Source organism: Fulmarus glacialis, unplaced genomic scaffold (genome assembly GCF_000690835.1).
Source record: "Fulmarus glacialis isolate BGI_N327 unplaced genomic scaffold, ASM69083v1 scaffold30865, whole genome shotgun sequence".
Classification (NCBI taxonomy): domain Eukaryota; kingdom Metazoa; phylum Chordata; class Aves; order Procellariiformes; family Procellariidae; genus Fulmarus; species Fulmarus glacialis.
The window spans coordinates 12,958-26,617 of record NW_009214155.1 but is presented as its reverse complement, the minus strand read 5'-3'; the positions used below and the strand labels follow the sequence as shown (position 1 = coordinate 26,617).

Below are 13,660 nucleotides of genomic sequence, written 5' to 3'. Positions count from 1 at the left end.
TAGGTGTAGGGAGCACAGGACTCCTGCAAGAGATGCTGAGAATCACCACATTCTGCAGGTCAGGACTTAACGTTCAGACCAAGCCTTGGCAGAGCCAAAGCCCCAAAACCCATGAATATAATAAAGTAGAAGAAATCAGCCTAGAATATGCTGGGACAGAAGTGATACCTTGCTCTTAGTGCTGAGTTCCTGGCTCAGCAGAAACTGTACTTACAGAAGCATTCCCACATCTCACTAGTGTTTCAGCCTTAATCCTCTCCAAGGCTAGCTATTTCTTTATTATTGTTTTGGGGCAAGCAGAGGAACCTTTCCTCCTGTTCACCAGTGGGCCACATCCAGAGCTTGTGTAAGCTGGCACAGGCTCTTTGCTTTTTGGAGCTATGCAGAAATGCCCTCCTCACCCCTACTTTTATTCCTGGGCTTGCAGAACATCCCCCTGGAGTTAGGCAGCTCAACCTTTGTCATACAGGGAAGGATCTCAGTATCAGCTAGTGCTTTTATGGAAAACCAACTCTTGCTCCAAGGAGTCTGGTTTTTTGGGGAAGAGCCTGGCCACATGCCCAGCATATCCACTGTTTTCCTTGTACATCTCCCCAGCAAGCCTGGCGGGAGGCAGAAGAGGACCTGCGTGCCACTCAGCAGGTCCTTGAGGAAGCTAAGGAACGCCTGAGGGAGGTTGAAGGTGGCATTGCCATGCTGCAAGCCAAGTACAAAAGCTGCATAGCCAAGAAGGAGGAGTTGGAGATGAAGTGTGAGCAGTGTCAGCAGAGACTGGGCCGCGCTGATACGGTAAGGGATAGAGCTGGGTCCTGCCTGCTTACATGAGGCAACCTGATTTCAGGTCAAGGAGCACAGTGGTGAAAACCTCTATGTGCCTGCGACTCACGACAATCCTAGGTTGAAGCTGCCTAGCCAGATCTCAGCAGCAGAACAGGACTGGGGAAGCTAAGCTAGTTGGGCATTGGTGAGAAAAGCTGATGTTCTCTTGTGCACAGCTTCTTCAGCCAGCAGTGGGTCTCCAGGACACCTGAGAGCAGCCCAGTAATCCCAGGATTAAGTGCTCAAAGCTGGGGACAGAATTCAGGATATGGCAGGGGCCACCCTGCAACCTCTGGTCACTAAGATCACCTCTAGCATTACCCAGAGAGCAGCAAGTCCAGGACACAGGGTTAGACCACAGCAGCTCTCACATGTGCAACTTATCCTACAGCTCATAAACAGCCTGGCTGATGAGAAGGTGCGCTGGCAGGACACTGTAGAGAACCTGGATTACAAGATCAACAACATCACTGGGGACGTGCTGGTTGCAGCTGGCTTTGTGGCCTACCTGGGCCCTTTTACAGTAAGTGTGCAATGCTCTCTGCGAGGGGCTCGGTTAGCTGTTTTGCTCTCCTGGCCTCTTGCTGTTGCTGGCCAGATCCACTGAGAGAAAAGAATAGGGCAAAAGGATGCAAGATCCCTCCAGGATCTCTCCCCATTTGTGCCAGAGGCTGCACAGGGTCCCATTTGAATGGAAACAGGAGGGTTTAGATGCTCACAGCAGACTAGCTGCAACTAAAAGAAAGCCTATGATGGTGCTTCTCCTGGCAGGGACACTACCGCGTAGCACTGTGCAAGGAGTGGCTGACGCAGCTGTCAGAAAACAACATTCCTCACACCAAGGAGCCGAACCTGATCAGCACACTTGGAGACCCCATGGAAATCCGCTCCTGGCAGGCAAGTTGCAGAAAAACCCAACACTGAGGCTGAAGGTGCCTCAGGCAAAGGCTAAAACACTCAGCTCACCACTCACTAGGATCACCTGTACCACAGGACAGACCCCAAACCAAACAGCTCAATAACGATCAAGCACCTCCACACTGCAGAGCTGGAATTGCTGCCAGGGCTCCTTGTGCAATGAGCAGGAGAGGACAGGGCAGCAGCGGCAGCTCTGAGGGCATCAGCCTTAACCCATAAGGCTTCCCCTTTACAAACCACAGGCTTAGAGAAAAGCCCTGACCGTAGCCTGCCCAAGCCTAACTCTGCCTGCACAGCTCTGTCCCGTTGCTCAGCTGCTTCAGGCAGAGCTGCAGCTCTGGGCTCAGCTGCTGTTGAAGGTATCCTCACCACCATCCCCTATCTGCCATACTGGGCCAGGGCAGGAAGGGCTTCTCTCTGGTCAGCTGTGTTGTGCTACCAGGTGTTCCCAACAGCTTTTTCTGCCCCATTAGATTGCCGGCTTACCCAACGACACCCTGTCTGTGGAGAATGGGGTAATAACACAATTCTCCCAGCGCTGGACTCACTACATAGATCCCCAAGGACAAGCAAACAAATGGATCAAGAATCTGGTAAGAGCTGTGGGGAGGAAAGCCAGATATGCCAGGATAGGGGAAACAGCTTTCTGTTAGGAGTTGCACACAGCAGCCTCAGGCTTTGGGCTCCAGAGCTGCGAGACCCCCCACTGTCCCAGTCCAGACTCCCCAGCACCAGACAGGCTCCACATCCATATTCATCCCAGGTGGACTTCTCTGCTTGGGGAAATCAGCACAGGGCAGGAGGTGGGCATCAAGTAAGGCATCAAATTCCTATTATTCCTATCCCCCACTAGCATTCTGGGGGCCTTATATCCTTCACCACAACCTAAAACACACAGAACAGCACTAGCATCTCCCATAACAGCCTTTAGGGTCCCTAGGACAGAAGGGATCAGGGTAGCATTACCTGGCTAGTGAGCACAGTCCCTGCTGCTAGAGTGCTGGGGACACAGACCCACACACACACACACCTCTTCTCTCCCAAAAGAGAGCCACCCACTGCCCTTTTGAAAGGTCAGGTGGGAGGCTCGGGCAGCTGCTCCTATTTTGCTCCCTGAAGGCTTTTCCCACGCACCTGCTCTTACTTTGCAGGCAAACAAGTTCGGAGTTACCAGTGTGGGGCTCTATAGGGGCATGACTCTTTGAAGGAGGTCTTCCCATTCCCCCCCTTCCTGCTGCCTTGTTGGACTGTCTCTAGTGCTTGGTGACATGGGCTAAGCTTGCCAAAATAGCCAAAAACTATCTGAGTCAGAAAAGATACTATTTCTGCTGCTCTGGGGAGCTAAATCAACCCAGTGAGAGGTGTACCATGCACCAGAGGTGGGCAGGACACCGCAGGGACCCTGCCCCCCCTGCTGCCTTTCAGGAGAAGGTGAACAGCTTGGAGGTGGCCAAAATGGGTGACCGGGACTTCCTCTGCAGTCTGGAAAATTCAATTACCTTTGGAAAGCCCTTCCTGCTGGAAAATGTCGGCGAGGAGCTGGATCCGGCCCTTGAGCCTGTTGGTTCCATGTCTTGCCTTGGCAAGGAGCGCAGTGGGTACCTGGCCGGGCTGGAAGGGGGTATCTGGATGGGGTGCAGTGGGACTTGGTGGGTTTGCAGGTCTCTCTGGGCAGGCAGCACTCACGTGGATGCTGCCTGTTCTGTGCTCGTCTGTCTGGGCCAGGGCTCCATGTCAGCAGCCTCCCGCACACCCCTGTCTCCTGCCAGCAGGCATTTTGTCTTGGTATGGCAGGCAGGGTCATGGAATACAGCTGCTGCATTCAGGTTCAGGCCTTCAGGTGTGCCAGGCAGCTTTGAGCTCCTCTGTCCAGAGAGTCTTCAGACTCTCTACTCACTGCAGAGCACAGGGCACCGTGGGATGCTTTCCCTCACAAGAGGTAGCTTTCCCAGCCTTCCTGCATTTGTCCCTCTCTGGTACAGACCTACAAACAACAAGGCAACACAGTGCTGAAGCTAGGGGATACAGTGATCCCCTACCATGAGAGTTTCAAGATGTACATCACCACCAACCTGCCCAACCCTCACTACAGCCCTGAGGTTTCCACGAAGCTCACCCTCATCAACTTCACCCTCTCGCCCAGGTATCTGCTTATCCCATTAGCTGCCCACGCTGCTCAGCCTCCTTCCTCACAGTCCTCAAACTTCCAGGCCTGTACCCCCACCCTAACCTCCATGGCTTTTGTTGTAGTGGCTTGGAAGACCAACTGCTGGGACAAGTGGTGGCTGCGGAGCGGCCTGACTTAGAAGAAGCTAGAAACCAACTAATTGTTAGCAATGCTGAGATGCGTCAGGAGCTGAAGAAGATAGAAGACCAGATCCTGTATCGGCTCAGCACTTCTGAAGGAAATCCCGTAGATGATTTGGAGCTCATCAAAGTGCTGGAGGCATCCAAGCTCAAGGCAGGGGAGATCCAGGTCAGAGGTGGAGGTGCTCTCCCCCTGCAGCTGTGCATCCCCCGCCAGCACTGCACTAATCATGACGTCTCTTCTGTCCCCCAGGCCAAGGTAATGGTGGCGGAGCAGACAGAGGAGGACATCAACATCACCCGCCTGCAGTATGTGCCTGTTGCCGTCCGCTCGCAAATCCTCTACTTCTGTGTCTCAGACCTGTCCAACGTGGACCCCATGTACCAGTACTCACTTGAGTGGTTCCTCAACATCTTCCTAACAGGGATCAGTAACTCCAAGAAAGCAGGTGCCTGCCTGGAACAGCCCCTTCCCATCCCCTTCCTCACCCCACGTTCCTGGCTTAGTGGCAGCAGAAGCTAGGACACCTGCAGAGTCAAGGCAAACATGCCTGCTGGCATCAGCTCTCAGCATGGTCCAGAGCTGCCCTTAGTTGTGCGCACACAAGGGAAGGGAAGATGTGGTCACAGCCTCCCCTCCGTTCTCTTCCCCACTACTTCTCTGCTGCCCTGTCTGACCAGGCGGGAGAGATGTTAGTGCCAGGGCACAGGCGAGGCACGTGCCATCCTGGTAATGGTGTGGCTCTGCTTGTGACGGAGCCACCTCCACGCCCAGGTCCTGGCTGCTGCTGCCAGGCTGGGGGCAGCTTTCCCTGCCCAGCATCACGTGTTAGCCAGGACGATGGTGTCTGGGCCCGTGTAGGCTGCTGTGGTGCAGTGTGGACTCCCTTCCAGTGCTGGGGCAGTGTTTTCTTCTGGGTGCCGAGTCTCACAGCCTTGAACTTTCACAGGGGTTTCTGTGCTAAGTCTGTATTTGAGAACAGTGTCTGTTCGTCCTGGGCAGAGTGCAGGTGTGCCCCTGTGACCAGGCGTCGACAGCTGATGTGGAGAGCACCCTCCACGTCACCCGCAGCACCCACCACCCTTGTCTGTTTGTTGCTTTTTTTTCAGACACGGTGAAGGACCGGATTATGAACATCAACAACTACATCACCTTCAGTCTCTACAGCAATGTGTGTCGTAGCCTCTTTGAGAAGCACAAGTTCATGTTTGCCTTCCTGGTTTGCGTCCGGATTCTGATGAATGATGGGCAGATTGATATGGTGAGCAAGTCACCATGGTCCTTTGATGAGATCCCATGAGGGCAACTCAAGCCCAGCCTGTCCAGTCCCCTTGAATAGCATGCCGGGGTGGAAGAGGAGCCTTATTCCCTGGGGCTCGGGACAGGCTTGGCAGGCTGGTAGGCAAACCTGGCGCCTCTCTCTTCACTTAGATCTCAAACCTTTGCCTGTGTCTATATGCAGAGCTGCCTAGCCTGAATCACCTGCAGCTTTTGCCAGTTTGCTGCCAGACTGCTGCAAAGGTTAGCGAGTTCAGAGGGAGCAGGCAGGGATTAGAAGACACAGAAAAGCTAGCGGCAGGTGAACTGTGATGTTGATCTCACCAGATCCTCCAGTTCACTTACTCCTTGACACACACACCTGGCAGAAGAGGCAGCCAGAAAGTAACTACAGGATTTTACTTGGATGTGGCATAAACTCACGTGCTTCAGGCCCAGGCAGGTAGGCTATAATCCATGACCACGTCCTATCCTGTTCCCAGGATGAGTGGCGGTACCTGCTGTCAGGAGGGACCATAAAGGAGATGCAGGAGAACCCAGCTCCGGCCTGGCTATACGAAAGAGCATGGGGGGACATCCTGGCCTTGAGCAACCTGAAGAACTTCTCTGGTTTCGCCAATGATTTTGCAGTCAACCTTCCAGCGTTCAGAGCCATTTTTGACAGCCCCAAGCCTCACAGGCAAGTGCCCCCTGCTTTGTCAGCTTAGCTGTACTGCACCCAGCAGACAGTGGTATCCCTGGGAGAGCATGAGGAGCCAATACAGCCACAGTGCTGGCTCTGCTCACAGTCAGTCCCATGCCACACAAGGCACCACCTTGTCTCCTCAAGGGTGGCCCTTGCCTGTGCGTGTTGCTTGGCCAAGGCAGAGCCACATGACACCTTAGCCCAGCAGTACTTGGCGCTTCCCCAGTGGAAGCAGCTCTGGCTTGCCTGCTGATGGTTTCAGGGCTATGGATAACAACCTCAGCCAAGTGGCTGGAATGTCCTTGTCCCTTCTGAAACCCCAGGGGCTGCCTGCGGACAACTTGGGTGCTTCCTGGGGAGCTGCAGGATCTGACACATCCCCCCAAAATGCACCTCATTGCTTTGCAGAGAGCTCCTGCCCGGGAAGTGGGAGGCTGAGCTTGATGCGTTCCAGAAGCTGCTGGTTCTGCGGTGTCTGCGGGCAGATAAGATCACCAACGCCATGCAGGACTTTGTGGCACTGAACCTGGATCGACACTTCATTGAGCCGCAGGTAACCTGCCAAAAAGAAGCGCTGGTGGAGCCAGGAGTGGATCAGGAGTCCTTGAGCTTGCTGTAAATGGGCTGTCAACATTTTCCAATTGCAGTGAGGGTGCTCATGCCTTTCTGCAGCTGCAGTATTCCCACAGCTGGGAAGACATGTCTTAGATGAGGGATATCCTGCCTAATGTCCACTAGTTAAACCACATAGCGCAGGCATACAAGGGAAGAGTTTGAATGACAAATGGGAAAGTGGTTACTTATCCTAATGCTGCTGGAGGAGAGCTGTACTAGGCCTTTACTGAACATGTTTCTGGCCTCAGCACCCAAGAGCACGATGGTGCCTTGGAGAGAAGCTGGAGGCCAGGTAGGGTGAGGAGGTGCTGTACGTGGTGCCGCTATGGCTTCTCTGCTCTGACCAACTTTCTGTGTTGCAGACCACTGACCTCTCAGTTGTCTTCAGGGAGTCCACTGCCACCACCCCCCTGGTGTTCGTGCTGTCCCCAGGCACTGACCCAGCTGCCGAACTCTACAAGTTTGCTGAAGAAATGAAGTTCTCCCAAAAGCTCTCTGCCATTTCTCTGGGCCAAGGCCAGGTAAGCTGCTGGTGCCCACCTGGGGCAGCACTGTCCTGCTGGCACTCCCAGCGATCTCACCTAGTTCCAAGCAGGTCAAACACCCTTGCAGCACAGTGAAAACACCTTCCTGCCCCAGGGCCCTTACTCACCAACCTTCTGCTAGCTGGAGGAGCCAGTTCGATGGGGGCTACGGCAGTTGCCCCTATAGTGCTGTCTAACTTCCCCACCCTCCCACACAGGCTTGCAAAAGCTGTAAAAGGGCCCCTGCTGTGCCATCAGACAGCGAAAATCCAGTTAAGCCATGGGGACAAAGCCAGGCTGTAACTCTGGAAAGTGGTCCTTCCACCCAACAGCTGTCTCCCTGTCCAGCTCAGCAGGGCACAACCTGCGATGGACCAGGGTCTCCGAGCTCTTCTCATCTGCCCACCCTCCCACACAGGCTTGCAAAAGCTGTAAAAGGGCCCCTGCTGTGCCATCAGACAGCGAAAATCCAGTTAAGCCATGGGGACAAAGCCAGGCTGTAACTCTGGAAAGTGGTCCTTCCACCCAACAGCTGTCTCCCTGTCCAGCTCAGCAGGGCACAACCTGCGATGGACCAGGGTCTCCGAGCTCTTCTCATCTGCCTCCTCAGGGCCCCCGTGCTGAAGCCATGATGCACAGTGCCATGGAGCAGGGCAACTGGGTCTTCTTCCAGAACTGCCACCTGGCCCCCAGCTGGATGCCTTCACTGGAGAGACTCATCGAAGGCATTGACCCCAACAAGGTGAGCTGTTTTACTGAGCAGCCTGCCCACTCTGAGGATAACAGGCAAGAGGCTGGAGCCCTGGGAGGAGCCCAGATCTAGTTCGATCACATCCACAGGTTCCCCATAAAACCAGAGGGTCAGTGCAGGAGCAGCTGCAGTGGCTGTGCCTGCACCCTCTGAGTACTTCCTGCCTTCTGGATTTCCAGGTGCATCACGACTTTCGCCTCTGGCTTACCAGTCTACCAAGCAACCACTTCCCTGTGTCCATCCTCCAGAATGGCTCCAAGATGACCATCGAGCCCCCCCGCGGGGTCAAGGCCAACCTGCTCAAGTCCTACATTAGTTTCAGTGATGACTTCTTGAATTCTTGCCCCAAGGTAAGACCCAGGTCATGCTTTGGTTTGCTGTCCCCAGCCCGTGCCTGCTCCAATGTATGCTCTCCACCTGGATGTTGCTCCTCTCCAGGCATAGATCTTCCTCTCCGCTAGAGCTCTCACGTGCTAGAGAAGGGCTGGTGGTATTTCTCATAAGCCCACATCTACTCTGTGATGAGCCAATTAGACTTTGAGAAACAGAAGCAACAGGATTGCGGAGGCGTGGAGTAAGACACTTGCAACTCTCTTTAAGCAAGGGAGTGGGCCACAGCCTTCCCCAGCACAGCAGCCTGACTGAGGTTTCCACCTCTGCAGGCTCCAGATGGCACTGCTGAATTAGCACATTTCCTCTGCCAGGTCCCAGCAGGAACTGACCCCATCCCAGGATGCCTCCTCCCAAGCTGAGCACCTCTTCTCCCTACTCCCCTGCCCACAGGTCACAGAGTTTAAATCCTTGTTACTGTCACTTTGCTTCTTCCATGGGAACATGCTGGAGAGGAGAAAGTTTGGGCCTCTGGGGTTCAACATCCCTTATGAGTTCACAGATGGAGACCTACGCATCTGCATCAGTCAGCTGCAGATGTTCTTGAGCGAATACACAGACATCCCGTACAAGGTAAGTGCGTGAGCTGGCCCTTCCTGTGGAGGGAACAGGCTCATGATGCACGTGCGGGTCGGAAAGCCGTGGCGGGGTCCCTCACAGGTTCTGAAGTACACAGCTGGGGAGATCAACTACGGTGGCCGTGTGACTGATGACTGGGACAGACGCTGCATCATGAGTATTTTGGAAGATTTCTACAAGCCTGAGGTTTTAATTCCTGAGTTTGCCTATTCCGAATCGGGGATCTACAAGCAGATCAGTACCTCTTCTGACCTCGACGTAAGTACTCAAGTAACAAATTGCAGCTCATAAATCCAGGGGGATCTACTCCTCCCTGAAACCCACCGCATTTCCAGTTCCCTGGGGGAATATAAGTTTGTAAGAACCTGGGGATCTTCAGCTGCTTTCAGGAAGCTGCATCTGTTTCAAGCAATAGGAAGAAAATCTTGTGCCTGTGTACAGGAGGTGGTAGCAGCTATCACCAGAGCTCCCCAGCTGAAAGCTTTTGTACTCTGAATCATTTTGATATCACATACCTAAAGTACCTGAGGAGCTCTGCAGGAGACACAGCAGGAAGCTCACTGCCAAGCTGCCCGTTCTCATAGCATGTGTTTGCTTCTACACAAGTGCAACTTAACTCCCCAGCCAGACCACAAACCATGGCCATGGCCTCCACTCAGCCACCAAACCTGGCTCAGAGGAGCTGCCACCCTGTCAGCCTCCCCAGCAGCCTGAGTCCTGCGTCAGCAAGCGTTGCTCTGGGCACACATAAGCTGTCCCTAAGTCAAAGCTGCAAGTTGCGTTTCCTGGCTGTGACAGGGGACCAAGAGCCGCGTAAAAGCCAGATGAATAAATCTCAAACACCAAGACAAGGAATATCTCCCAACTGAGTCTGTGATCTGCTGGGTTTAGATCTGCTGGGTTTAGCTTATCCAGCAACCCTGGCTTAGTCATTTCTTTCGGGACAGCCCCGTATCAGCCTGAAGGGGCACCACAGCTTTATCCCTGTGCTCTTGGCCTCACTTCCTCTCCAGGGCTACCTCCAGTACGTCAAAAGCCTGCCGCTCAATGATAGCCCAGAGCTCTTTGGTTTACACGACAATGCCAACATCACCTTCGCTCAGAATGAGACTTTTGCTCTGCTGGGGGCCATTACACAGCTGCAACCCAAGACCTTCACACTGGGAGGCCGCAGCAGGGAAGAGGTGGGTGCCCCAATCCCGTCAGTGCTCTGGCAGCCAGTGCCTGGTACAGGCAGCGAGCACAAATACCAGCTCTCAGCAGGTGCCACCCTGCCTGCTGGGTGCCAGCAATGGCTCTGCCATCCAGGCGTTAGCTCTCCCCCTTCTTGGCAGCCATGGCTAGGAGGATGCTCACCCACTTCTGCCTTTCTTCCAGCTCATGGAGGAGACCTCCAAGGACATTCTGGCAAAGCTGCCTGCCCCCATGAACCTGCAGGAGGTGATCCACAAATACCCACTGCTCTACGAAGAGTCCATGAACACAGTGCTGGTACAGGAGGTGATCAGGTAAAACCCCTGTGGGATCATGTCATGGGCCAGCAACCGGCTGGTCCCTTGGGGAACCAGCAGAGATGTGCAGGCCCCTGCTCCCACCCACCTCTGAGGAACCTCATTGCTGAGCATGGCAGTGGGGTTGGCAGCCATGCTAACAACTGTGTTGTCCCAGCCAGGACCTTCAGCTGATCCCTGTCCTGTGAGGACCGATCAGTGTCTGCATCCGCTATCGTCAGCAGTTCAGGGCTGGGGGGGGCAGCTATGAGACCCCGTTAAAGAGGAATGGGGCTAGGGGTTACATGGAGGAGCTTCACTTGTCATACAGAGATCCATACCCTCTCTGGGCAGACACGGCCAATAAACCACTGCGCTGAGTCGCTCTGCTCCCTCTGCTCTTCCTCTGTAGGTACAACAGGCTCCTAGAGGTGATTGCTCAGACACTGAAGGATTTGCTGAAAGCTCTCAAGGGCCTGGTTGTGATGTCCTCTCAGCTGGAGCTGATGGCCAGCAGCTTGTACAACAACACTGTCCCCGAGGTGTGGAATGACAAGGTACGTGCCCTGGCCAGCCCAGCTGCCTGCAGGAGCTCACCCGAACCAGGGGTATGGGTCATCAGCCACCACAGCTGGACTGGGCTGTCTCACATGGAGCTGGCTCTTGCTCCACGGGCATGGAGACATCTCCTGCCTAGTGCGGCTCGCAGTTGTTCCCAGCCCCAGGCTGGATGAAGTCCTGGGCAGCTGTCAGCAACTGGGGCACAAGGTCTAGGGTGTCCTCGATTGTGTTCAACCCTTCCTCTGGGTGCCCCACAGGCCTACCCGTCACTGAAGCCCTTGGCATCCTGGGTGAACGACTTGGTGCAGCGGATTGAATTCCTGCAGAAATGGATCAGCCACGGGATCCCCTCCGTGTTCTGGATCAGTGGGTTCTTCTTCCCCCAGGCCTTCCTCACCGGGACACTGCAGAACTTCGCCAGGAAGTCTGCCATCTCCATTGACACCATCTCATTTAGCTTCAAGGTCAGTAAGTCAGCCAGAGGCTCTGGATTTTTCTGGATTTTTTTTTTTTAATCTGCTGCTAGAAGGCCACAAAGGCAGCAGTTCTAGCCCTGACCTGCCCAAGAGGCGAAGGCACTAACTGTACAGCTGCCCATGGACCCCATCATCCCCTTTGTGCTGATACACCCACCCACACTGCCCGACACCTCCATGAGGCAAGCAGAGGCTTCTCTGCCTCTCGAGACCTGCTCACATCCCCCTCCACAGGCTTTGGCACAGGCCGCCCCACAGCCTCATGATGTGAGATGCCAGAAAACCCAGCCCAGCCCATCTGAGAGCTGGGGCAGGCTCCCCTTTGGCAGTGCTGACTCAACTAAGAGCAGCTTAAGGGGGTCCTTGGGGCTGAGCCTCCAGGGACATGCCTAGACATGGGCCCGCTCTCCTCCGCAGGTAATGAAGGAGTCGGTGAGCGAGCTCACTCACCATCCCGATGAAGGCTGCTACATCCACGGCTTGTTTCTCGAAGGCGCCCGCTGGGACCCCGCTGCGTTTCAGCTAGCGGAGTCGCGCCCCAAGGAGCTTTACACAGAGATGGCAGTCATATGGCTGCTTCCTGTCCCCAACCGCAAGCCTCCGGCCACCGGCACCTACCTGTGCCCAATCTATAAGACTCTCACTCGCGCAGGTAGGTGCCCTAAAGACAGGTCTCCAGAAGCAAGGGAGATTGTAAAAGCAGCTAGGAAGGGCAGCCCAGGAGAGGCTGCAGGCGTTCCTCCTGCCACACTGGCATGGAGCGAGGCAGTGTTGGCTGAGACCATCCAGGGAGAAAAAGATTTCCCCTGCTGTGGTCACGGAGACGGAGCAGCCAGGCACTCTGGCTATATCGCAGTGCCTCTGGCCAAGCTCTCCTCAAGCCCACACCCAAAAATACACAAGCCTGTTTCCCCCAGTCCTGCTCAGCCTGTCATCTAGCACAGAGATGGGACAGGGGATCTCACGTAGGGTCACTTCTAAGGGACTCCCTGGTCAATGTGCAGCAGCCAGGGCTGCAGTACCACCCTCTTGCCCTTGCTTCCCCTATTACAGGCACACTGTCAACAACGGGCCACTCCACCAACTACATAATTGCTGTGGAGATCCCTACGGACAAGCCGCAGAAGCACTGGATCAAACGGGGCACAGCCTTGATCTGCGCCCTGGACTTCTAGCCAGAAAACCCACGCAGCCCAGGAAACCATCCCAGCTGAGGGCCTGAGCCGGGGCCTCCGCTGTCCTGCACAGAGGTAGGCAGTGCGGGCAGGCAGCAGGAGCCAAGCGCTGACTGCCAGCAGCTGCCCCCCCTCTCCTCCTGCCTCTGAGCTGTGTCAATAAATCGAGCTTGACTCCACCAGCATCACATTCACCTGGTGGTGTTGCAATCCCCACAATTACCTCAAGTTTTTAGCACACAGAAGAGCTGTCAGTGGGGACAGCGGGGCCTGGAGCAGGGACTTGGTGCTCCCAGCCCCTCTGCCTTCCCTCGCACACCCCTCCCTTGGCTGGCTGTTACAGGATAGCTTTATTCCTTCAGACAGATCCATTATTTACAGAACTCGATACTAGACACAGCAAGAGACAGAAGGATTTTCTTCCCTTCAACAAATACCAAAAGAACAGTTTCATTCCATAGTCAAGATCTGTACAAATTTGCACATTTGCAAAATTCAGTCCTCTCCTGTGGCAGCTCCCCTTGGCCCAGCTATGCCTCAAGACCTCTCTGGAGAGAGGTGCTGACCTCTGGCTGCTGTTATTTCTGCCAGGCTGCTGGGGACAGGCAGGAGAAGACCATGTGCAGGAGCGCTGGCTGGGTTGGTAGAAGGCAGCAGGCAAGGCAGGCCAGGCTCGCCTGCTGCGGTAGGAAAGGGGGTAAGCTCTGGGTTAGCAGCCAGTGAGCGGCTTGGGTAGGAGCAGAAGCTTTAGGCTCCCTCCACTGCTTCTGCCCACCACTGCAGTCCCCATCCCACCTGGACCATTACAGCTACGCTGAAAGGCTTCGCCAAGGGCACCAAGTGACTCCACGGCCAGCGTCCACCCCGGCGCCGAGCCCAGCAGCACCGAGGCCACTCTATGAACTTGGTCTGTTCATAATTCACTGGGTTTCTCTGGGGACGGGGCCTGGGGCAAACCTGCGTGACCCACAGGCACTGCCAAGGCCACAGCGCCAGTCCCCAGGAAAGCAGCCATGGCAGCAGAGCCATGCGCTGCCCCCCAGCACCACCACAGAGGGCTGGGCACAAGGCCCAGCTCCAGGGACGAGCCC

At 55.1% G+C, this 13,660-nt stretch overlaps 1 protein-coding gene across 1 annotated transcript in view; it reads left to right on the top strand.

The window, feature by feature from the left end:
* Positions 1 to 12,569, top strand: part of DNAH1 (dynein, axonemal, heavy chain 1) — a gene marked incomplete at its 5' end in the record, with an annotated part of 71,367 nt that extends 58,798 nt beyond the window's left edge. The window contains 22 exons of the mRNA XM_009578465.1: positions 598 to 789; positions 1,211 to 1,342; positions 1,591 to 1,716; positions 2,211 to 2,330; positions 3,163 to 3,301; positions 3,709 to 3,880; positions 3,988 to 4,213; positions 4,298 to 4,493; positions 5,155 to 5,306; positions 5,806 to 6,006; positions 6,421 to 6,561; positions 6,986 to 7,144; positions 7,758 to 7,889; positions 8,078 to 8,248; positions 8,682 to 8,861; positions 8,949 to 9,125; positions 9,881 to 10,051; positions 10,245 to 10,375; positions 10,770 to 10,914; positions 11,176 to 11,382; positions 11,812 to 12,046; positions 12,448 to 12,569. Coding sequence (XP_009576760.1) covers positions 598 to 789; positions 1,211 to 1,342; positions 1,591 to 1,716; positions 2,211 to 2,330; positions 3,163 to 3,301; positions 3,709 to 3,880; positions 3,988 to 4,213; positions 4,298 to 4,493; positions 5,155 to 5,306; positions 5,806 to 6,006; positions 6,421 to 6,561; positions 6,986 to 7,144; positions 7,758 to 7,889; positions 8,078 to 8,248; positions 8,682 to 8,861; positions 8,949 to 9,125; positions 9,881 to 10,051; positions 10,245 to 10,375; positions 10,770 to 10,914; positions 11,176 to 11,382; positions 11,812 to 12,046; positions 12,448 to 12,569 — 3,627 coding nt within the window. The remainder of the gene's footprint in view (positions 1 to 597; positions 790 to 1,210; positions 1,343 to 1,590; positions 1,717 to 2,210; positions 2,331 to 3,162; positions 3,302 to 3,708; positions 3,881 to 3,987; positions 4,214 to 4,297; positions 4,494 to 5,154; positions 5,307 to 5,805; positions 6,007 to 6,420; positions 6,562 to 6,985; positions 7,145 to 7,757; positions 7,890 to 8,077; positions 8,249 to 8,681; positions 8,862 to 8,948; positions 9,126 to 9,880; positions 10,052 to 10,244; positions 10,376 to 10,769; positions 10,915 to 11,175; positions 11,383 to 11,811; positions 12,047 to 12,447) is intronic.
* Between the last annotated feature and the right edge of the window lie 1,091 nt (positions 12,570 to 13,660).